The sequence below is a fragment of the Watersipora subatra genome, chromosome 4, assembly GCF_963576615.1.
Source record: "Watersipora subatra chromosome 4, tzWatSuba1.1, whole genome shotgun sequence".
NCBI classification, from domain to species: Eukaryota; Metazoa; Bryozoa; class Gymnolaemata; order Cheilostomatida; family Watersiporidae; genus Watersipora; species Watersipora subatra.
The window spans coordinates 35824429-35848848 of NC_088711.1; the positions used below are offsets into that span (position 1 = coordinate 35824429).

The 24420-nt window shown below is 36.9% G+C and overlaps 1 protein-coding gene across 2 annotated transcripts in view; it reads left to right on the forward strand.

Annotated features, from left to right (window-relative positions):
* The window catches only part of LOC137394890 (cytoskeleton-associated protein 5-like), a 59161-nt gene that overhangs the window by 1597 nt on the left and 33144 nt on the right, over positions 1 to 24420 (forward strand). For both annotated transcript variants that reach the window (XM_068081668.1, XM_068081669.1), the window contains exons 3-21: positions 2266 to 2456; positions 4318 to 4524; positions 6700 to 6871; positions 10992 to 11225; positions 11620 to 11736; positions 12346 to 12540; positions 14731 to 14895; positions 15663 to 15791; positions 16224 to 16358; positions 16796 to 17029; positions 17334 to 17429; positions 18585 to 18758; positions 19386 to 19489; positions 19894 to 20077; positions 21128 to 21258; positions 21702 to 21876; positions 22250 to 22363; positions 22829 to 22957; positions 23754 to 23951. In XM_068081668.1, coding sequence (XP_067937769.1) covers positions 2266 to 2456; positions 4318 to 4524; positions 6700 to 6871; positions 10992 to 11225; positions 11620 to 11736; positions 12346 to 12540; positions 14731 to 14895; positions 15663 to 15791; positions 16224 to 16358; positions 16796 to 17029; positions 17334 to 17429; positions 18585 to 18758; positions 19386 to 19489; positions 19894 to 20077; positions 21128 to 21258; positions 21702 to 21876; positions 22250 to 22363; positions 22829 to 22957; positions 23754 to 23951 — 3084 coding nt within the window. The remainder of the gene's footprint in view (positions 1 to 2265; positions 2457 to 4317; positions 4525 to 6699; positions 6872 to 10991; positions 11226 to 11619; positions 11737 to 12345; positions 12541 to 14730; positions 14896 to 15662; positions 15792 to 16223; positions 16359 to 16795; positions 17030 to 17333; positions 17430 to 18584; positions 18759 to 19385; positions 19490 to 19893; positions 20078 to 21127; positions 21259 to 21701; positions 21877 to 22249; positions 22364 to 22828; positions 22958 to 23753; positions 23952 to 24420) is intronic.

The following is a 24420-nucleotide window of genomic DNA, read 5'->3' on the forward strand; positions in this document are numbered from 1 at the left end:
TTATTTGTTGACCACATAACCCACGGTCTTTAAGTGTTCTATGAAATTGACTGTGTTGTCCGAAGATTTCTCTATAAAATCAGCCTAAAACAACGAAGCAATTTTAAACTTTTGTTTGATAATTTCTAATCTAAAAACGAACATTTTTCTGCGAGTTCATTAACTACCCCGCGCGAGTCACAAAACAGGTAATTAGTTGTTGATGACATAATAGCCAGTTTAGATTTTCGTGATTATACAGATAATTAAAGTAGAACTTGAAAAATACTGTATACATATCATGAAGCAATATCGGCAATTTCGATAAAATGGCTGGCACTAGGCCGGTAACGAATTTGTACATGATTGGCAGTGAAAGAGATAATGTGGTTGGACCTGATGAGGGTTGATATTGTTTTTGGATGGTAATAAAATTCATAACTGCAATAATTATTCTTCAATTTTACGACTTCACCTACCAGACTTTCATCCTCATCAGTTACAAATTCGGTGACTAAACTGATATTGCTTTGCCATGCTGCTCAGTTGGTGTATTAGCTATAATGAGTTTACCAGAAATTTCCCATTTATCCTAACCACAGACGAAAGTTGCCTGCATTTCTAATATTACGATTTTATTGTGGATATCAATGAACAAAGCTATTTAACTTCGCGTTTTCGCTCGTTCGTTATGATAGTTTAGTTTCGCTCATTAAATTTTCGCGAGAGGATTACACCGCGAAAACGCGAAAGTTAGATGCCGCGAATACATAAGTGTCCTAGGGTACATGTAAAATAGTTTAAACTTTGTTTTTTACTTTTTTGGATAAAAGACTCAGAGCATCCAATATCAGAGCAGTTTGTTCTGTTTTATGTTATTGAGCATAATAAGTATATATGTTCTATTTTATAGCATGTATATTATAATATCTTTGCGTAACACAAAAAAACACAATCAAATTAGGTGCTTAATTGTATTCTGATTGACCAAATGCGTAAAAGATTCTGAGATTATGGTAGTGTGACCCATAGTGAAGGGCCATCGCTCCCTTATGCGTTGTTATGATTACTTCTTGGTCATCAACTTTCCTTCCTCAGAAGACTCTTATGATATAAGATAAGATAGGCTATTCACAACCTATCTTATGATATAAGATTATGAATAAGGTTGTGAATAAATACAAATCAAATTGCACAGTATAGTTGATTTAATACCAATATTTTCTAGGCTTGTCAGAGCTTTCCAATTTTATGAAATTAACAAGGTGCATGGAGGGTGAATGGGCGATATGAGAGCTTTAGTGTTGTTAGCACTATTGTCATTTTGAACTCCATTAACAAATTTGAATTTCATAATCAAATAAATTTAGTATGACAGTCCATCTCACAGCACTCGTTGTTCTGATTTGAAGTGCATGTGAGTATTATTGTTTAATGAGGTCAGTGCACTGCAATGTCCCTTGTACTAAGAGAAATGTTTTTATAGTGGATGCGTGGGATAGTGGTATCTTATAGGTTATGGCAGCTTTTCTGTCTTCATAAGGTGAATTGTTTGCTTTATGCTTGTTTTTACATCTGCCACTCACAGACCCCTTGCTTTAATTACTTGCTTTAGTTTCCTCATTTTGCTACTTACTGTAGTTTAGTGACTTACTTTATTTACTTTAGTGGCTTACCTTGGTTACTTACTTTAGTGACTTACTGTAGTGGCTTACCTTAGTTACTTACTTTAGTTGTTTTATCTACTTAAGTTATTCTATCTACTTAAGTTACAATTTTAGCTAGTTATTGATCTACTTACCGTAGTCTTTATTTTATCTACTTACCTTGCTTACTTACCTTAGCTCCTCACTTAAGTTACTTACTTCAGGTTGAGGCAGAAGACTACTATACTTTTTATTATAATTTCTTTTAACATGCTTTGAACACTTAGCACCTTTATCTAGGGTTAATAATTGAATGTGGTATGTACATACAATGCTGGGTGTAGGAAGTGATGCGCACTGTTGGTCAATGTACATACAATACTGGGTGTAGGAAGTGATGCGCACTGTTGGTCAATGTACATACAATACTGGTTGTAGGAAATGATGCGCACTGTTGGTCAATGTACTTACAATACTGGGTGTAGGAAGTGATGCGCACTGTTGGTCAATGTACATACAATACTGAGTGTAGGAAGTGATGCGCACTGTTGGTCAATGTACATACAATACTGGGTGTAGGAAGTGATGCGCACTGTTGGTCAATTGCTAGTGTTTAAAGAGAATTGTTGGCTGTTGCTAGCAATGGAAGGCAAGAGTTGCTGGTTATGAGGAAGCGCTGAAACTCTTTCTAAGCCTCGATGAGAAAAGTCCAGAGTTCACCAAGTATCTCGGTGTGCTGAAAAAGATTTGTGTGGATACAAATGCTATTGCACAAGAAAAGGCTCTCGACACTGTGTTAGCTTTTGTTGAGAATGCTCACGTCGCTGGAAGGTTGGTTATGAATGTTATCTACATTATTGGTAATAAAAGCTTTTCTATTTTTTGTTTGCTGTCGTATTGTCAAATTATGCTGTTGACTTTGACACTGGAATTGCGTAGATGCATAATTACATTGGTAACGTGAAATCCCACAAACAGGCCTTGGTATAGTAATAGATACCTGGTATACCTGGTACTATACTTGGTATAGTAATAGATAGCTGGCTTAGAAATGAAATATTTGTAAGTCTGGCACGCAAAACGTGCTTGAAAATTATCATTTTTTTCAGCTTCATTTCCTGTTTGTTTTTGGAAACTGTCAAAGATAATGCTATCTTGTGATGGCCATTTTTTTTTGGTTTATGTGAGTTTGGTTGTTGATGTACTGGTCAACATAATTTGAGCGGTAGCTGTTATTTCAACCGTCTGGTAGATCTATATTGCCTAAGTTAGTGTTTTGGCATAATTAGTGGTTTATAAGGAAATCCATCATTTGGAAACCCAATCTCTGAAGAAAATTCAGTTCCATCGACAAATCTTCCGTGGCACGTTCTCACTAAGTAAAAAGCGTAAAATCAAAATGTTGAAACACAAAGGACTTATCGTACGGGCAATAAGCAGTTGGTCAGTATTCCTCATTAGTATTTCACTCTATCAGAAGATAGTTATAAAATTACGCATTTATTTGAGTTGTATTTAAGCATGGTGTTAATTAATGGCTGGTTCAACATCTTTATTATTTCAATGGGAAGCATTATTAGGATATGAAAGTTGTCTATCGTTCATGTGACTTTGGATTATTCCCTATTATTCTTATTGTCTGTCTAGCTGTGGGTTAAAATCTTACCATTCGTACAACCAACCTTTTCATAGTTTCGTTTTTTATTCTCCTAAACACTAGTTATTTCCTAAGGCTACTGCGCTGTCTGTTTGGTGCACATGTTTTGTCAGTATACACACGATATCGCTCAAAAACGTCGCTCTCCAAGTTGAGTTAAACTCTGCACTGAAGACTGGGATGGTTAAATGAATGGATCAATAGAATGATGTAGGAAATTGTGATGCGTGTAGATGGTTATCTTAAAATGTAAGACGTTAGTTGTCTACTGCTGCTCAGCAGGTCTCCCGCATTATACAGGGAGGGTGCAGCCCTTTGTGATTGCTCCTAGTCTAATGCTTCGAGTTGGAAATATTATTACCAGTCAATGGTGCTTTCACAAAAACATGTAATTCGTTAGTGCGGCTGAATAGGGTGAAACAATTCATAGTAAAACGGGTTGAATGGAGGCTGCCACGGCTCACAGGAGCCCTTATTTAATAGTCAGATAGGAAGTAATTATAGTGTGGTCTTGCTGTTTGGTATCCTTGCTTCTATGCTTGCTTTGTCAGTCCCTTTAGATGGCCTTTGCTTTTTGAATGTATTATATTATAATGTCGGTGTGTTGGAACACATCATATGGGCAGCCTTAAGTCAATCGCCATTAGGAATCTCGCATCAAATAGTTTTTATCTTTCTTTGTGTAGGTTAGTGTGGCTGATTCTGTATATGTCTGCTGTTAGGGTCTCACAATTAAAAACTGAGTTATTATGAAAGTTTGCATATCAGCAACTCCTTGAAACTACTGTTGCGGTCTGCTTGAGTTCGCATTAACATAATTCTACATGTAGCAAAGTCACATGTTGACTCTTGTATTAAATGGGCATGTTCAAATTCTGTGCTATAATGAATGGTTTGCTCTATTAGTTTGCTCTATTATTGTAAAAAAGTTTTTAGGTAAAACACTATTTCTTTGCGAGCCATCATTTTCACTGCGCAGTAGCTTTCCGTCATATTAATTTTTATGGCTGTAAACTCGGAGGTTTGTATTTGCAGGTCTTGCGGGGAAGTGATGACTGCCCTAGTAACCAAATGTTTGAACGCTAGCAGAGCCAAGACGAAAGAGAAGGCAAAAGAGATTATACTCATGTACATCGAGATCGACAAACAGGAAACAGTTCAGGAAGAGCTCATGAAGGGCTTTGAGAACAAACAGCCCAAAGTAGTATCTGGGTGTGTGCAGACTCTCCGCGCCGCCTTAGAGTGAGTCAGTAATGTATTCCTCGACATCCTTATCTGGCTGTCATTCATGACTACATGCACTTACTGCATAAATATCCTTGGTGTGCCCTTGCCAACATGGATAGTTCAGTCATAGCCTCACTAATCTTCTCAGAGGCTCAAGTAGTGGTTGTATGAAGAGAGTTTGAAGAATTCAGTCTATTTGTTGTTGTGCGGAAAAAGGAGAAAACAAATCTTTGTAAATATAAATGCGTGTATAAGGTATGACAGCCCAAAGTTTTTGGAAATTGTTATAGAACAGGCTGCTTTATATTGAACAGTAGTTTTATCATAGAATAATTTATAATCGTGTTGTTCATGCTTGCTCGTGATCTACAGTAGTTCAGTGATGTCGATAAATTATTTTTATTCTGGTTGTATGGCTATTTTTTGGGTCATTTGAAAACTGATGCTATTGGAGATATGTTATTGCTGCTTCTCTTTTGGTAGCCTAATTCTGCTGCCTACACAATTCTGTCTGCATTGTTATTGAGCCTAGCTCCAGGTGCACATACATGTACACAAGGAATTTAGGTTAATTGTGCAATGTTTGCTGTCTATTATTATTGACATTGTAATATCACTGTTGCAATAAGGTTAATTGTGTACTGTTTGTTGTAATATTTCAAATTCCAGCCATATTTACCATTTGGTTTTTATTGTTTTTATGAAATTTCGAATATTACAAAATGTCGAATCTCCTATTTTCAATTACACTAAAAATGTACATATTTGAAAATGGGCAGTTGAAAAATATTGCGCTGGATCTGCTTACTTGAAGGATTGTTATATCATAAATTATGGTCCATAAAGTATTGTACATGCATTAGTAAAGTATTGCACTTGCATTAGTAAAATGCATAGTTGGCAGTATTTGAATGTATCATCGTCGTACAAAGGGAGGCACATCTAAACTTGGTTGTAGCAAAAATCAATATATGAATATTTATTGTTGCATAAAATCTGTGAAATTTTTGTTATACCTGCTTCAAAGATAGCTAGCATTTACATTCATTCAGTTGATAATAGGCAAGTCTCACTTAAAGGTTTACTTACAACAATATTCACATTACAGTTATTTGGTACCAAAAGGTTCACCATGTCTTACTCTGTTGTGTTGTATTGTAGGTGCAAAATATTTGGAAATGTGATTACAAGCTCTTAAAAGCTCAAAAACAAACAGTTAACTCTCGCCATCACGAAAACGCCGTAGTTAGGAATCTCTTTATTTCGGCGACATACTCGATCATTGTGGTTATTGTTAGACACGTGATGGAAATTAAAGGTCAATGAAAAGCTCAAAATAAAACGTCTCATAGCACTAGTTTATGACAAACACTTCGGGTTCTACTGGAAAGCCCTTATCAAATATAGACGTTCGCTACTTTACAGTTTCGTTTCAGCCTGGTCTAAACATTTAGTCGTAATCTGATCATGTAACCCATATTTACTGCCAAATGGCACAAACAATTTCTGCAGCATTTTTTGACTATCACAGGGGACCAACAGGCTCCTCATGTTCATCAGAGAATGAGCACTTCTTCGAGTTAAGATTAAAAATTAAACGAATTTTTACGGTAGGTTTTGAGATATCAGTGCTCAATAATGATGAAATAGACGTGTAAGGACAATAGACATGGTTTTATTGAATGCGTGAAGTATATTTGTGAAAATATTTCGACGAATCAGGTTGCATGAAAGTGGAAACAGAAGCCATCGTGTTGGAAAGGCATTCCAACCTACAGTCGTTTTCGTGATGGCGGCAATTAACTGTTCGTTTTTGAGCTTTTAAGAGCTTGTAATCACATTTCCACATATTTTGCACCTACAACACAGGAGAGTAAGATATGGTGAATCTTTTAATACCAAATAACTGTAATGTGATTTTTGTTGCAAGTCAACCTTTAAGCAAAGTGGTGTCGATTGTGTTCGGATTTTACCGTTTCTATAATTTGGAGTTGAAGCAACTGCAAATGTTATATACCTATCGTTTTTATTACCAGTAACAAGAAAACCTACAGTACTAGCTTGGCTGATTTTATTGCAGTAATTTAGTATATAATAATGTAATAAACAAAATTTGAAACTAGTTGTTTTAATTTTTAAACCGAGGAAACAAAGTTGATTTCAGCTTCTTTGGCTTGCATGCGCTTGTAGATCGTTTGGGCCAAAAGTCATCACTCTAAAGCCTCTAGTTAAAATGCTGCCAAAGCTGTTGGAAGATAGAGACAAGACCGTGAGGGAAGAGACAAAGATGATGGTTGTTGAAATATACCGGTGGATAGGAGCTGCCCTCAAGCCACAACTGGCTAACCTCAAACCAGTTCAGGTGTGAAAACTCACTTGAAATCTCATCTCCCAAATTAATTTCTTAAAATTGATGTTATCTGTCTTGTAACTATTTTCACATAGTGCTGTGATTTTAATGCCAAAACCCAGCATAGGTTTAGCACATTGTGTCAATATGGTGTCTGCTCATCAATCATGATAACAACAAAATAACCGCAATAGATGCTTATTTGTTTTTTAAATCATTTCTCAACTGCATGTCATTGAACAAGTGTTTGCCTTTTGTAACAACTCTCGGACTGTCAAGCTTTAAACCATAACTGTCACAAACAACCTTTATCGTATTTATTGGGAAAATCAGACACGCTGATTCCGATTTTGTACTCAAAATAAAGATTAGTCCACTAACCTTCAAAGTCATTTAGGCTTTTTTAAAGCATTTCAATATCCGTTTCGAAAACAACACAATCGGCATTACAAGCTCCGCCCATAAATATGTGACGAAACCTAGCTTTTTCAGGAACGGAAGTTAGGAATGTTTAGTCCCATTTAGAATAATAGAGATGGGTGTCTTAAAACTCATTATTATCTAAATCCAGCCTGTAAAATAATCTCAGTCTTTTATGGAAGGTATATAAACTATTTAAAATTGGTCGTAGCTTGTTACATGACGTTTAAATGGGCTGAACGCCGAGAAAAATGGGCTCAAAAGGCGCGGTTTTATCACAAGCTAGCGTTGTTATTGCGCTTTTTTAAATATGCAATGCTAAATAGCTTATCTACCTTTCAGAAAAGACTGATATTATTTTTAAGGCTGAATTTAGATATTAATGGATTTTAAAACACCCATCTCTATTATTCTAAATCGGTCTAAACATCCCTACGTATCTTCTGTTCCTAAAAAGCTAGGTTACGCCACGTATTTATGGGCGGCGCTTGTTATGCCGATCGTGTTGTTTTCGAGACCGATATTAAACACTATAAAAAAGCCTTCATTGCTCTGAAAGTTAGTGGACTAATCTTTATTTTTAGTACAAAATCGGAATCAGCGTGTCTGATTTACCTAGTAAATACGATAAAAGTTGTTCGTGACAGTTATGGTTTAAGGTTAACTGATGTAAGCTGGTAGAAAGGTGTGTGGTTGTGTATTTTTTTCAATATGTATTTCTACCATGTAGTACACCGTGACACTAAAAATTATAACATAGTACAGTTGATAAGTTCACAACGTAAACGATATTGTAATATATTAGAGTAAGTCGGCAACATGCATATGCAAGTAGTATGAAATTGATTATAACAACAATTTTAACATACAGTGAAATGCCAGGTTCGTGGTTGCAGGAAAAATACAAATACAATAAAATTGCAATATTGAATTTATAAACTTAATGCCTTCCAATCCTGAGAGTTATTATGTTAGTTGATTGAATGGCCTAGTAGAATTAATTGTTCTTTGTATATCAAAGTTTATTTGATTACTTGGTTTATTTGTGTACTGTCTCTCTTGAAATCCGAGTTATAACTGTCTATCTTGAAATCTGAGTTATAACTGTCTCTCTTGAAATCTGAGTTATAACTGCCTCTCTTGAAATCTGAGTTATAACTGTCCGGTGTTGGTCAACTCAACAGTAGATGCGTTGACCTCGGTCATGATTGGTTTTTAGGCCAACAAATATGAGTTGAACACAGGTGTTAAAACACTAAGTTTGAATCAACTAATTGACTTACTATATCATTTCCATTTAAAAATTACAGATTTATATATATTTTTGTTATGTGACAGCACAATGGTTAATAGTTCTGGCAGCAGCTGCCGTCATGTTTTTTTCTAGTGAAACAAATCTTTCACACATTTTGTAAAAATTATTAATCGTTTAGAATGAAGACAACTTTTGTCTCTCCGCGTAGTCATGCCCTCGTGGGAAAATCTTAGTGATTTTGTCCACTTTCATGTCTGGTGTCGTCATAGGAATCCATCCCATTAGCAAATGTCTTGACCCACAATTGCTGTACCTTGAAAATGATGGCCTGTCTTGCTAAAGTCACTCAGTAATTGGCTGCTTGCAATTCCTTTTAAAATTCAGCTTGTTTGTCACGCCGTCGTTACAGCGGGTTTAGTAAAACGACTAGTAAAATATGACTCGTTGACTCCTGACAATTTTAGCTAGTTTTAATACATTTTGGACCAATTTTGACCCTCATGCGTTTTTCTAATTTGAGAACAATCTCAACAAACTAGAAAAATGCATGAGGGTCAAAATTGGTCCAAAATGTATTAAACTAGCTAAAATTTTCAGGAGTCATATTCACACATGCCTGACGAAAAAAAAACTTTGACCTGTATTAGCTTGAAAATAAATTAAACTTGGAAAGAAAATCATTGGTTTGTTGAGATATTACTTAAAAGGCATTTGGTAAGCCATTGGAAGCAATTTTATGACGATCTGGCATGATTTTAGTCATCACATAGTGTCATGCACTCTTTCACGCGTTTTACTAAACCCGTCGTTGCAGTAGGAGGTAATGCTGCTATCTCGCTCTTGCTACATTTCTAAACATCTAATTCAAGTTTATTGAAATTGGAAGACCATTAATGGCTTACCCAAAATTGCCATAAGCTTTTTCATGCGTCGTGCGAGTTGCTACATTGTCTCGAGTTGCTACATTGTCTCGCAATTGTTGCACAAAATACTCTAATAGAGATCTCAATTGCAATGTTTTTCATAGGTTTATGCTGATTTGAAGCATAGCATGCTTTGCTAATATAAATGCAATATCCCAAACGCCAACCTAATATTAATAAATGTTAAGTTTCTTTTATATGCAGTTTGTAACATGCTCATCGAGTATGTGATCTATGTATAGTTTTATTTTGCCTGGTGTTTGCATGCCTGACAGCAAAAAGGGCAATTTAAAAAGAGGACAGGCAACTTTGCTTAAATCTGCGGTAATTTACCAATTATCTAAAAATCTGCAGTATTTGCAATAGCGTTGGTCCGTTTCTCATTTTGTAATAAGAACCTCATCTGTGACTAGTAACTGCAGACCAAGGAATAACATAAAAACTGATCAAAATGCAAGATGCTCTGCTACTGTGTCGAGTGCCATTAATTTCATACGCTGTCGTAATCATAAACAACAGTTTGATAATCTTTGAAGCTCATAGCTGATCATTGTTTATTATCATTAGCACCGAGTTAGGAGTTATTATGTAAGCTTACTTCAAAACTACTGCATCGTTCAAGTCTTTGTGTATGTATCAGTTTAACATGTCGTTGTGCAAATGGGAGGGTCAAAGGTAATAGGTTGAGTTTCAGCTTGAATCGGAAGAAGAAATAAGTTACCTTTCAAAACAGTAAGGTTTTTGTTTTAACATTTGATTAACAGTCATTTGCACTCATGTAGAATAATTGTTAAGAATGTACCATGTAGTATATTCTCCTTTTGAACCTCCAAGAACTAATATTTATTCTCGATAAGGTCCATAGAGCATTGCGTGTTATAATTTAATTATAATTTTTTGACATTTGATATAATCATTGAAAAAATATTTGATCGGACAACCTTAATTTCCAACATCTGTAGCTTCTGGAAACATATTAGTTCAAGCGAGCTATCTTAGACTTTGTTTAGTCCAAGTTGGAGCAAGTTTCACCATGTATCTTTATCACTGCCTCTACCTGCGAACCAACACATTGCAAGTCTACATTTTCAGTATCGAGTAGAGTGAAGCATTGACAAAGATCTTTTTATTTATTATTATTACTACTTTATTAGTTTAGTTTGTCTATATAATTTAATTTCAAAAGTTGGTTATAGTTTTATACGATGCATTCTTTTTAACGCTATGTGTAATTAATTATCTGAAGTATTCATTGCTAAACTTTTTAGCTATGAAAAATTGAATGGAATACTATGTTTATTATCAACATTCATGTATATAATTCGGCATAAGGAAGTTTGGTTCGAAGCACATGGCTCACCAGACACCAGAATGACATACATATGGCATATGTGTTTAGTTCTGGAAAAGTTTAACTAAAAGTGGTCTAACTCAAGGGAAGTATTGGACGCAAGTTCTTTTGACAAACCGTTGTCCGATAGTCAATGTGCATTGTACAAATCTATTTAAAGTGTCTTCAATACTCTCCTTGCAGCTAACGGAGCTTGAGACAGAATTTGAGAACCTATCATCTGACAGGCCAGTCCAGACAAGGTTCATGAGATCACAGCAGGACCTGAAGGCCAAAGCCGAAGCTGCTGCCGCTGTTGCTGATGAAGGTGGCCGCGAGGCGGATGATGATGAGCCGGTTGTGGAGATAGACCCGATGGATCTTCTCGATCCAGTCGAGATTCTCTCTAAACTTCCAAAAAATTTTTATGAGCAAATAGTAAGCTATTCAGGTGTCAGTACTGAAGGGAGTGTGTGTGGTCTAATGCATGTCCTTCTGCACAATAACGGAGATAATAGTTAGTGCCATAGCAAACTTGAAAAAGACTAACCATAATAATCCTGTGCTTAATAACATAGGAAAAGACAACTCCAAAAAACTTTTTATGATCAGTTAGTGTTGGATAAATCTGATACCACAATAAATTATATATGGACTTTTTTCAACTTCTGTTTTTATGTTTTCAGTCACAATTTTGGCTTTATATAGGCAGTGTATAATGTCTTGGAATTCTGCCATGTTTATGTTTGCACTTTCAACCTTGCATAATTAATGTGAACATCAAATGAAACGCTCAACTCGTCCGCCATAGCTATCTCCTTGATGCTTGAAGGAAGCCAAAAAGTGGCAAGAAAGGAAGGAGATGTTGGAGGCTGTAGAGACCTTAGCCACACAGAATCCCAAGCTGATGCCAGGAGAATACGGGGACTTGGTCCGTGCTCTCAAGAAGGTACCACTGATATATTATATAGATTAATTATATTGTCATGCGTGTGTTGTGAAACTGTCATTCTGCATAAGTTGGTTGAACCCTCAAGGACATTTGTTAGAATGACACCAGTACCGCTTTCTCCTTTCATGATGTAACACATCTAGAGTACGTGTATGTCTGTAATACCTGTGTCCTATTGACAGATAAGTTGACACAGTTGATAGAGTCCTTGTTGCTCAATCATCTGATCAGCAATTCTCAGCTGCAACATTTTGACAAAAGCCTTTAGCGAGCTTGTAACACTCTGTGTGAGCTTTACTATGGCACATACAAGGCTTCCCTCTGCTTCTGTCGTAAGGGGTAAATCAGTAGTGTAAGTGGTAATTTGCATTTTGAGAAGTGTTCGACAGGAACAGCATGTGAGGTCAAGCCCAAATAAAATCATGGCTAAATTTAAGAATTGAGTGTGAAAATGCCAACAAAAGTCCTGCAGTAAACTAGAGCGCTGTTATGTTACTCGAGATGAAGAGCGCTGTGTATGATATTCATACATTTACTGTTATTTAGTAATTGTGTGCTCGCATACCTTGATACTGACTAAACACAAGTTTTCTCTTCCATTGCCAGGTATTATCAAAGGACACAAATGTAATGCTCGTTGCTCTGGCTGCCAAGTGCCTGACAGGTCTTGCTAATGGCCTTAAGAAGAAATACTCGCCATATGCCGTACAATGTACAGAGGCTATTCTCATGAAGTTTAAAGAGAAGAAGCCAATGGTTGTCACTGCTCTGAGGGACTGTATAGACGCCATTTTCCCTTCGGTATGTATCTCTCTTTGTTCTTGTGTTATATGCTAGCATTAGCATATATCTTATTGTGCTTTGTAAGTATTTCTCAGACACGGTAGTCACATGTATTTTCTACGCTTGTTTGACGCATTCCCTGTAATAATGAATACTCTGCGGGAGAAGGCAACTCCTTGTAATAATGAAAATTGTACCGGAGAAGGCAAATTCCTTGGAAGGTTAATTGATTGCTCACAAAATTGTTGCATTATCAGCAGCAGATAACATTACAAATTGGTGTCTCATTAATATTTTGGTGTAGTTTTAAATAAATACAGTTTTTTAATAACATTTTCAAGTAAGAAAACTTATCACATTTGAAAGATATTAATCGAAGCAACAACGGTGTATATAAGTATACTGGCATCAACAGCTTTTGAGTTGTAATCTCTAAAAATTGTCCAAACAAAATGTTTAGTTATGAATGTTAATGATACTGTGATTTTTTTTAAATATTACTTGAAAATAGCAGATTTTTACAGACAATTTTTGTAAAGAGCAAATTTATTATATTATATATTACTGAAAAAAATAGAAAATTCTAATTGAGTGGTGTGATTTCATAACCACCACTCTGAGACTAATGCGGGACACGAAATTCCTCTGGTGTACGTGCGGCTGTTTAGATCTTGGGCCATATTCATGGCATCTCGAAAGAAGTTGTTTATGGTCTTGATGCATGTGGTTCAGGACCAAAGTGTGTATGCGTTTCTTACTCTTTTGGTGTAAATAAGCTGATGATATTAGAATAATAAGTATAGCATGTAAATCAGCGGATACGTTGAATATTAGTTTGTTACGGTACATCGTGATTGTTTGTGTATGTTGCTGTTCATAAACTAAAATATGGTTTTAACAAAACAGAGACGTATCTTAATGCTAGGTTTTAAGGAAAGAGTACTCATGAATATCGCTATTTATTTTTTGTATCATATGGTTTGATCATTTGCTTGCAGACAATGTTTCCAGACAATACATTTGCTACTGCTGTTGAGCAATATCACTCATTTCATTTGATGGTACTGATACACTGGCTATCAGATAGATGAACAGGCAGACAATATACAGTGCACCTTCAGGATACGATTACCCTGATATACGATTTTTTTCACGTTACCATTTGAATCTTATTTTACCGTACGAATTCAACAAAATTTTCGCCCAAGTTCAATTTTGGCAGTCAGTGTGCGTAGTACGTACGTCAAAATAACAAAGTGTTTTATGTCACAATATTACAGTCATAATGTTACATTTTATTGCAGATCATAACCACTAAATACAATACAGTTACTGTAGGTAACTATAATTACTAAGGTTAACATACTACTTTGTTACTAATTTTTAATATGTGCAGCATTTATATAAAATTTTGATGATTTTTACCTCTGGATGTTTGCTTTACATAATTACTATGGTTTCTATACCCCTACATACGATTTTTTCACCATACGATGCCAACCCTGGAACGGATAAAAATCGTATTGTGAGGGTGCACTGTATAGACATCCACTAGTAAGTTAGGCTACGTCATCAGAATATACAGTACTGTACTTTTCGGACTATTAGCCGCTACTTTTTTTTGATAATTTGAGCCATGTGGCTTATATAAAGGTGCTGCTATTCTGTGGCTTTTTTTTCATGGTTAGGGCGCATTAACCAGAATCTCAGGTTAGTGCGCCTCTAGTGGTGAAAGGAAATATGAAACAATGCCTAACGGTACTGTTCCGTTAGGCACTAGGTTAAAAAGCGTCGGTTGATACAAGACAGTGCCGTTAGGCACTGTTCTGTTTTAAACAGGAAAGTTGCCGCCGTGTTAAAAAGCACCGTCCTGAGTTCTAAGGCCTATACAAAGGTGCGGCCTATGTATTGTTTTATTATCGTTTTTTGGAAAATAAAGCAGATGCGGCTTATATAGGGTGCGGTTCATGGTCCGAAAAGTACGGTATTTGTAGTTTAGTCTATGGAAGTTGCTGCTGCTCTGCTTGTGGTCTCACCAGTTATCCTCACGTCTTAGTCAGCAGCTAAGAGCATATGGGCTAAAATATCATTAGATCTTTAATCCTCTCCATTCATTTACCCCTTGCTATAAACAATGAGTTGTCTCCACGCTGTGGTTGGTGGAGTTAGTCAACACGTAATTATAATACAACTTTGATCACTTTGCAGACTACACTCGATGCAATATCTGAAGACTTGCTCACCGCCCTTGCTGATAAGAACCCTAATGTAAAGGCGGAAACAGCCGCGTTTATAGCTCGATGTTTTACTAAAGCGACACCTACCACCTTGAATAAGAAGGTTCTTAAGCCATTCTTAGAGCCACTCTCTAAGGTAATCTTACAATCATTTAATTCATTTAATCTCACAATACAAGAGATCAGGAGAATTGGTACTGGGGTGAAAAGAGGAAAGTTATTAATTGCATTTGTTTGCTGCACCAATAATTTTTACTAAATCATTGGTGCAGCACACCAATTATTTAGTTAAAAACGTATTTCCCTTTATCGAATATGCTAAATAAAAGGTGCTTATTGTCTTTACTGATTTTCTAAATGCCATTGAAATCCACCATAAACAATTTATCACTTGGTTGAATGCAACTGCCTGTGAATACAGTTTGACTTCATACAAAGTACAAGTTAATGTGCAAAAACGCAAACCTAACAACAGTTCATCGGTTAATGCATCGTTTTTTTGGTCATATTACTAGATAATAAACATGCAATGAAATTGACTCAATATACTTCTCAAGCATTCACTCTAGACAAAGATATAGCAATAAACTTCTCAAGCATTCACTCTAGACAAAAATATAGCAATAAAAATTTTGTTGCCTCTATAATAATGATTTTAGCTTTTGATGATAATATAGATATAGATAAGGAATAATGATTTGCTTTTATCAGACCCAATATTGTTAATGTAGTCTTCTATCAGGGTACATTTGTCTTGAAATGAACTTTTGATATACTTGAAATGAAATATATAAAATATAATGAAATACATAAACTAAAATGAACTTGTGACATACGCGTGTCACAAGTTAATGTGATTTAATTTTGCACACTAGCTGAATTAGCGGATTGTTTCCTTTACAGACAATTAATGACACATCTCCTGAGGTAAGAGAGGCCTCTTTCGATGCTCTCGGCACGGCTATGAAGGTAGTTGGAGAAAAGGTCATGACAGCTCTTCTCGGTGATGTGGACCCGCTCAAAATGACGAAGGTTGGCGGAGCATGTTTGCTGACAGACTAGCACAGTGAAATATTAATACTCTCTCTGCCGTAGTTTATAGCCAAATCATACTGCGAGCACAGGCATATATCTCGATGAGGGCTTTTGTTTTGTATGTTTTTCATAGCATAATGAGATTTTTTAAAATCAATTATCTAGAATAGGTCTCTGTGGAGCTGTGTATCTAATGTTGTTAATGCAGAGGAGCAGAGGGTTGTTGTTGTACATGCAGTACATGCTGCCTCCAAGTGGTTATCAGGATTGGCTATGAGTTACTTGAAATGATCAGTTGCTGATTGAATGTTCTGAGTGGGTATACCCGCTCGAGTTGGTGTCTTTGGTCTTGACGGAATAGGGTTAAACCTCACCTGATACACGGCATGATTGTGTATAGTTGTAAATTCTAGTTGTGGTCAACTGTAGATCAAAGAGTGTTGTGAAAAGGCAGAGCTCGTAAACATTAAAGGGAAGGCAGCTGCCCCAAAAGTGGCTGCTGCACCAAAGGCCGTGACAAAACCTCCAGCCAAGTCGGCAGCTTCGACTAAGCCTCCTTCATCTGTAAGTTGAGATACACGCAAACAAACTGCATTCTGTCTTAGCTGTTCTGATTGTAACGAATTGTATATTATTATCAATGGTCTGTACAGCTCTAATATGTAAATGTGTTGGTGATAGTTTAGACTCAAAGATGTAGAGACAGTTTGTATACTTGCGTCCATAATAACGTTCTCATGCCTTGTATCCAAAAACTTACAATATTGAAAGGCAGGCATGCATGATAGGCTGCCGTTAGATATCCTTAGTTGAGAGCTTACAAACTGGTTGTTGCTCTTTGGGATGCAATGTGAAGCGGCTATGTGAGGAAGACCTTCACCTCAGGCTTACAAATGCTAGTAAAATTGCTGCTATTCCATTGGTCAACAGCTGTTAGCTTGATTTCCTCATGCGTATAACAACATTTCTCTTTTGTTTCATGAATGATTTTTCTACTACAGAAGCCAGGAACTGCCAAGCCTGCTGCTGCCAAAGCAGGTGCTGCCAAAGCAGGTGCAGGCAAGAAGAAGCCAGGCAAAAAAGCAGCGGTTGGTGAAAGCAAGCCAGTAGAGCCATTGCTCGCTGATGAGACGGTCGATGAGAAGGCAGTTGAATTCATGGGGGAAGAGAATATGAAGAATCTTGCTAACAGCAACTGGAAGCAGAGACTAGCTGCCATGGAAAACATTGAGCAGGTATAGTCTTTGTTTTCCTCAAAATCTTCTATTATTGTTTGGCCATTTTTTTAATCGCTCATTGATGGTACGAATCAGGCTCTCAAAGGTTGTTTGCTTAGAATGTCTTTAGTTTAATCTCAATTGCGTGTTCATTGAACACTGTGAAGTCACATAATCACATAATTACCAATATTGGAGGCCTGCCGATTTGGCTCATCATGCTACTGATTGAAGAACTTTTTTGTTGAATTGTATGCGACGAACCGTTATGCCTGCTTTTTAGTTTCTACGAATGATAAAATTTCATCGAATAACATTGTAGGAAATCAAAAGAACGCCAAAGGAAGATATGCCTACACAGGCAATTGTTAGGATAATAGGTGCAAAGAAACCTGGAATTAAGGACAACAACTTTCAGGTTGGTGAAGGATTGGTTACTGTTGGAGTTGTGACGCCAATGCGTAATGGTTTGATAATTCCTACTATCACACTCCTTAGACCTGGCTACACACATGTTGATAAAATATCTTTTGCGTAGCCATTGCATTGATGACACTTGGCTATGCATTTTTGACTCGTTTGTCGTAATTAACATGTGGTAGAGCTAAAAGTGATTGGCTAAGATAGGTGCTTTTGAAGATCGTAATATCAACTCCATTTTACTAATTTTCAATGAAAGCTTAATATTTGCTTTTGAATGATAATGACAACTAGTCTTCACACACAAAACTTATGTGGGCTGAGGTATTCATTTGAAAAGATGCGTAAAGGGCTTGAGTGTAAATTGGAACTTTTTTGGAAACTTTTCATCAAACAATTTTTAGGTAGATAACTCTGGTGCTCTGGAAAATAGGTACTAACAATAGTAACAAGACTGCTATCTTCATTGTTCTTTAGGGTAATCAGAGCTTCTACTTGCAAATTTAACTTCGCATTCAGAGCCGAGTGTCGGTTGTGAGCTGTAGCGAACGCAGAGCAGCTGTAACCCTTCTCATATTTGAGAATTTTTATTAGTTTCATGTCCAAATGGCAGATAGCAGCTTTTTTATGTGAGTGACAGAAACATTCAAGAATTTATATTCTGTTCACCAAATGTTTGAGCCGAGTAATTTTAAAAACATTAATTCAGGCAAGCGTTGGAGTTAAGTTTAGAGAAATCAATAAAGTGCCACCTTGCCATACCGAGTGTGGTCTGCTCTGTGCCTATTTTAGTTAGAATGAATGGGCAGACACTTTGTAACTCTGTTTTTAGCTAGATTTGAGTTATTGCTTGCGATATATTCGTTACTCGTCTCCCAAACTGCTATTGAATTTCCCACAAAAGCCTTTAGTTAACACATATCATTATAATTCTAGCATTACAGTTATTCTTAACTCATTATGTAGCCTCCCTCCCAATGAGTTAAAACTGGTTTCTTTCACTAAGTTTGCAATGATAAAAATATGAATATGGTTTTATTGTTCGGTTCATCATAAAGGCATGAAATGTCTATATGTTACATGGTAAACATGTTATTTGGGCTAAGATTTGTTTTTCTCTCTGTTTATATCAATGCATTCCTGTCATTACAAGGTTCTGAAGCTAAGACTGTCAGCCCTCGCCTACCTCGCAGAGAATTTCTCCTTCTCGTGGACAAGCGCCGAGTGCATATTGCCAGACCTAGTAGAGAAGATTGGTGATGTGAAGAATGGTCAGGGATGTAAAGATGTGCTGACAGCAGCTGCCGAAGCAACTGAGTTTCCTAAGGTGTGTGTGACACGTCCCGTCTTCTCAGTAATGTTTTGATCTCTAATGGTTTATATATATATAAAAGTATTTCCTCACTCTGGTTTATCCAAGCTGCTGGTAACATCTACTCAAGTCTCTTACCTGGGAGTTTGTTCGCTTGTCTCAAGATCCTAGCTGTTCCCAATAATGCTCTTTTCTGCAACTCACTTATGTTCATTATTGAAGTTCATAGTTACTTAAATTATTATTGCAATCTTATTTCAATTTTTGCTAGTTCCATATACATGTACATGTTAGCAACAGAAAAACTGTTTCTTCTTGCAAGCCTGTCAGGAGAACAATCTGAGGATCTCCTCATTACAACATTTTTCATCTCCACAGTTGGAAAATTAACTAAAGAATGTGTGAAATGCATAAATATATTCAGACTGCATGGGGGCATGTAGATGCGTAGGTATATATGCTTGATTGAATTGTTCAGGTTGTTAGGGAGGTTATAAAAATGGCATTTGAATTGTTCAGGTTGCTTGGGGAAGTTATAAGAATGGCATTTGAATTGTTCAGGCTGCTGGGGAGATTATAAGAATGGCATTGGAATTGTTAGGTTGCTGGGAAAGTTATAAAAATGACATTTGAATTGTTCAGGTTGCTGGGGAGGTTATAAGAATAGCATTTGAAGGAAAGAATCCCAAGAACCAATCAGAAAGTCTCAACTGGTTGTCTCAAGCCATCTATGACTTTGGCTTCAAGTACGTTATTGCTTTTTCTCTGTTCTCTTTCATTGCTACTAATTTTCTCAAACCTCATAATTGTGAGGCAGTGACAGTTTTCTTAGAATAATGAAGAGATTTGCCTGAATTACTGGCACATTGTAGGACATTCAATCTGAATTAGTTTCTTTTTTCACATATTATTTTAACTAAATTAGTCAAGTGAAGTTATGCAAGATATTGTGATAGGACTGTAGGAAGGTTTTATATGTATAATAGACCCTCTTGAACACACTGTCTCTGTGTTGTACTTTCACAACTTGCATATCCTCGGTTGACTCACTTCATCGTCTGTCTCAGAATTCGACCTTCCTTTTTTGTCATGCACGATCTAGTCACTCAGACTGGTAAAACCCTTGTTATATGATATGTGTCATTTTTAGGGTGAACATAAAGGCACTTGTTGGGAGTCTGAAGAAGGCTCTCGCAGCAACAAATCCAGCTGTCAGACAGGCTGCCATCACAGTGCTAGGTGTTTGCTACATGTACATGGGAAGTACCCTGAGAGTGCTTTTTGAAGATGAGAAACCAGCACTGCTTGCTCAAATAGATGCAGAATTTGAAAAGGTATGACTCAAGATGTGATAGCGTTTCCAATATGCCTGATTGATTCTTTTAAGTTGTGACAGCCTGTATAAGGTGCCTGATTGATTCTTGTAAGTTGTGACAGCCTGTATAAGGTGCCTGATTGGCTCTCCTAAGGTGTAACAGACTGTCTAAGGTGCCTGATTCACTCTTGTAAGGTGTGACAGCCTGTATAACATACCTGATTGGATTCTCCCTAAGGTGACAGTCTGTCTGAGTTGCTTGATTGGGTCTTGTAAGATGTGATGTTTAAAGCCTGGTTCCCATATCGATTGCGAGACTCTGGCGGTAACTTGCTCAGCAAAACGCTTGCGGCGCTAAGCTCGGCAGCATCTGTTCACATATTAGGCTGCATCGCTAAACATAATCGCGTAATCAAATAAAACGTTCGTTCGCCATGCCATTTCTATAAGGGAAGTGCATTTTGGGAAGGTTTTGCCTGCGGCCTTTTGCGAAATTTGAACAGCGCTAAACTATTGCGTTGCTGCCGGCAACTACCGGCGGTACCCGGCGCGTAGGTTTCCATTTCACCGCTAATAGCCTGTGGTGCTGTCGCCGGTGCTTTGCGACGTATATGGGAACCAGGCTTTAGGTAGCAGATTGATTCCCCTAGTGCTTGACGGGTTGTGTAAGGCGTCTTAGGAGTGATTGTTCGTTTAAGGAGCCTGCTTACTAGGAATGTTAGACAGCTTATTCTGTGAAATAAAGACATGCCGTGTGATTGATTTATGAAAAATTAAGAAGCTGTTGGATATTAATAATAATGTTTTACCCCAGCAACCACAATAGGAGAGCCCAACTTGTTGTTTATGTCTAGATGAGCTTTTTGTTGTAACTGCAATTTGCTATATAGTAGATATCAAAGGTTCCTCGAGGCTACTTTAGCTTGACATGTTGACTTCAAAAACCTTTTACACTGAGATTTACAGCATGGAGACTGCGATGCCAGTTAGTGCCTCTGCGACGCTTATGTTATTAAAAAGAAAAACTTAAAACTGATATAGGTATATTCTGTGAGTGTGTTGTTCACAGGTGAAAGGGGAAAAACCACCAGCTCCTACAAGGGGACTGAAGGGAGCCGAAGATGCAGACGCAGGGGAAGATGAAGCGGAGGGAGAAGATACTCCACCAGTCGAGGATCTTGTTCCAAGAAATGACATCAGGTGGGTGGCGCTTCAGTATGCTGGCTGTCTATTGGCTGGTTGTGTGAGACGCAGCTTACAGAAAGTGAACTCAAGTTGGTGTTTACGACTTAAATCTATTCAGACATTTCTACTAATATTGATATGAGCGTTATAAAGTGTGAAGTCCATCTTTACAGTTATCTAGCTGCACAAGCGCTGGCATACTATATTTTCATGCAGTATCTCCTCTGTGGTTAGTTTGGTTTTGTAATGCAGCACAAAATATATTATTCTCCTATGCTTTAAACATAGAATGATATATATTGAAATTAGAAATGAAAATAGAGAAAGCATTATTTTTTTAATCTGATGAAATGTTGTCGTTATATTTTCTACCTTTCATATTATATCTGTTGTTCTCTACAAGCGGTGACCCTGTGAACTACACGCATGTCTCGCTCTCACTCCATTTAATTTACTAGTGATAAGATGACTGATGAGCTACTTGGAAAGCTCAGCGACAAGAACTGGAAGGTACGGAAGGAGGGCCTTGATGAGGTGGTGGCCATCTTAGGAGAGGCTAAATTTGTTACAGCTAATCTTGGAGGCTTACCGGAGGCTCTCAAACTGAGATTGGGAGATTCAAACAAGATACTGGTATGTCTGCTGATGACCATTAATTGATAGGTTACATAGGTGTGGCCATGCTTGGTAGCATTTAATTCAGTCCGCTATTTTGTTATTTCAACAGCGTCTTTAGCTATCACCGAACCAGTGGTTGTATGGCCAGGGGTTTTTAAAAAATCAAAATCTACAAACTTTATCTGTTGGAGAAGATGTTGGGTTGTTTGTGATTGTGCATTCTAGAGACACTTGAGCACACACTGTTACTATACCTATAACATGTTTGCCTATTATCATGTACCATAAGGTAAAAATTATGATAATTTTATTACACTTGCGAGACATTTGCATTAGATCTAAGCTGACCTCAGCTTTCGATCATTATGCTTCAAATAAAACTGTGTAGGTGACAACAACTCTGGGAATAATGAAAACCTTAGGCACAGCATCTGGTCCACACTGCAAGAAGCATGTGGCTATACTGGCTGCTCCACTTGTGTCCACGATGGGCGACAGCAAGGTAGGACGATAAGCTGTATTTTCTTCAATTTCATCTTGTTATGGTTTTTGGTTTCAAATGCAAAGCATGTGTGTCAGTAATTATTAATCATAATTATTCCTATCAAGTATTTTGATGAGTTATTGGCAGATCGTGACAGGTTGTGTGCATAGGTACAGCATAAACGTAGGTAGATGAGTATCGGCCTGTGTCTCAATCATCCCATATGCTATGTAAATAGTTACTTCTATATTTAATTGCCACTTTAAAGTATGACTATGGCTTGCCCATTAGAGAATAACTTGGTCTCTAGTTATGACTTTGTATGGCATAGTTCATTAATAAAGTTCAAGGTGTCTTCCTTCTACACCTGTCGATTTGTTTTAATGGGATTAGTAGTTTGCACGTGCAAGTCTTAGTGTTTCCACTTTGTGTCTGGCATATTAACAATTATTGACTTTGACAGAATAAACTTCATATCTTTAGCCAATGGTGCGACATGCAGCATCCACTACACTCGACGTCTGGGTTGAGCAAGCGAAACTTGCGCCTTTTGTGGAAGATGGTGTTTTCGGAGAATCTCTTAAAATAGAGAATCCTAATCTTCGGGCTACAGTAAGTTCTTGTTGTATGTCAATTTCTACATATGTACATGCTTATACATTTGCATTGCTACTAACCTGCAGTACTGACAACCTATCAAGATGTTCGGTGAATGGTCTTTAGAGTTATATAATTAAGTTGACATACATGTTTTTGAAATATTGGCTGGTTTTGGCACGGCTGGTTATCTCGGCAATTGTGTAGTCTATCATACGTTTTACATTGTTTGAATTGACTGCCATTCCTATGCTGGTTAAGGAAGAATATTATTATTATGTATTCAAAGCTAATAATAGTTACAAATATGTCGTTTTCAATTTGCGCTGGTCCAAAGAAGCATTGCCTAATGCACTGTGGTTATCGCGACGAAGACAACAGCACAGATATAGTGTTTTCACGACATTATCAGATTAGAGAAAACACAGATATAGTAATACACTCTGTTCATCAGAATAGAGGAAACGCAGTTATGGTAATACACTCTGATCATCAGAATAGAGAAAACACAGATATAGTAAAACACTTCAGTTCTCAAGATGAACACAGCTACACAGATATAGTAGTACACTCTGATCATCAGAATAGAGAAAACACAGATATAGTAATACACTCTGATCATCAGAATAGAGAAAACACAGATATAGTAATACACTCTGATCATCAGAATAGAGAAAACACAGATATAGTAATACGCTTCAGTTATCAAGATGAAGACAGCAACACAGATGGAGTAATCTGTATTATTTTAAATGAGCTGGAAAGTTGTTCCATTTAAGACATATCCAATAAGTATTGAATACTATTTTAGCTGCTCAATTGGTTGAGCCCCAAACTCAAGGAACACCAAAAGAAGCTACCAGCTGAACTGAAAGAGTGTCTGCCACCCCTGCTGACCTGCCTGAATGACAGAAATCCAGATGTCAGAAAAGCAGCTCAGGATGCAATTCTGCCGTTCATGATGCAAACGGGTTTCGATTCAATGCTAAAGGCCGCATCAAAATTCGATGTAAGCTCAAAATGTCACATATATTATATCCCACTATTTCTCTACCGCGTTTCACCCCATTGCATATTTGCCTATCACTTTGATTAGTTGCTGCCATACTGGAGTTTTACCATAAGTGTTTTATATTTTGACAATCATGGAAATTGATAACATCTGAAGTAGATGTTCAGTTCATGCGCTGTTATATTAATCAGTCAATCACCAGCGTGCTATATATACATGTAGACTCAGTGTAAAGAATGAATATATCATTGTAAGTTATAATGAATTGACATTGTTGGTCACTGTATAAATGTGTAAAACCAAGATGTACATGAGTTTATGATTTCTTATTTTATCTTAAGTGTAACAAAAAAATTAAACACTGACTAAAACCTGAGACCATAGCGTTTAGTTGAGCCATGCTTGCAGTACATATTAATATTTCAATATGTTCTGAGCATGTTTTAGGTTATGTTTATAATTATTT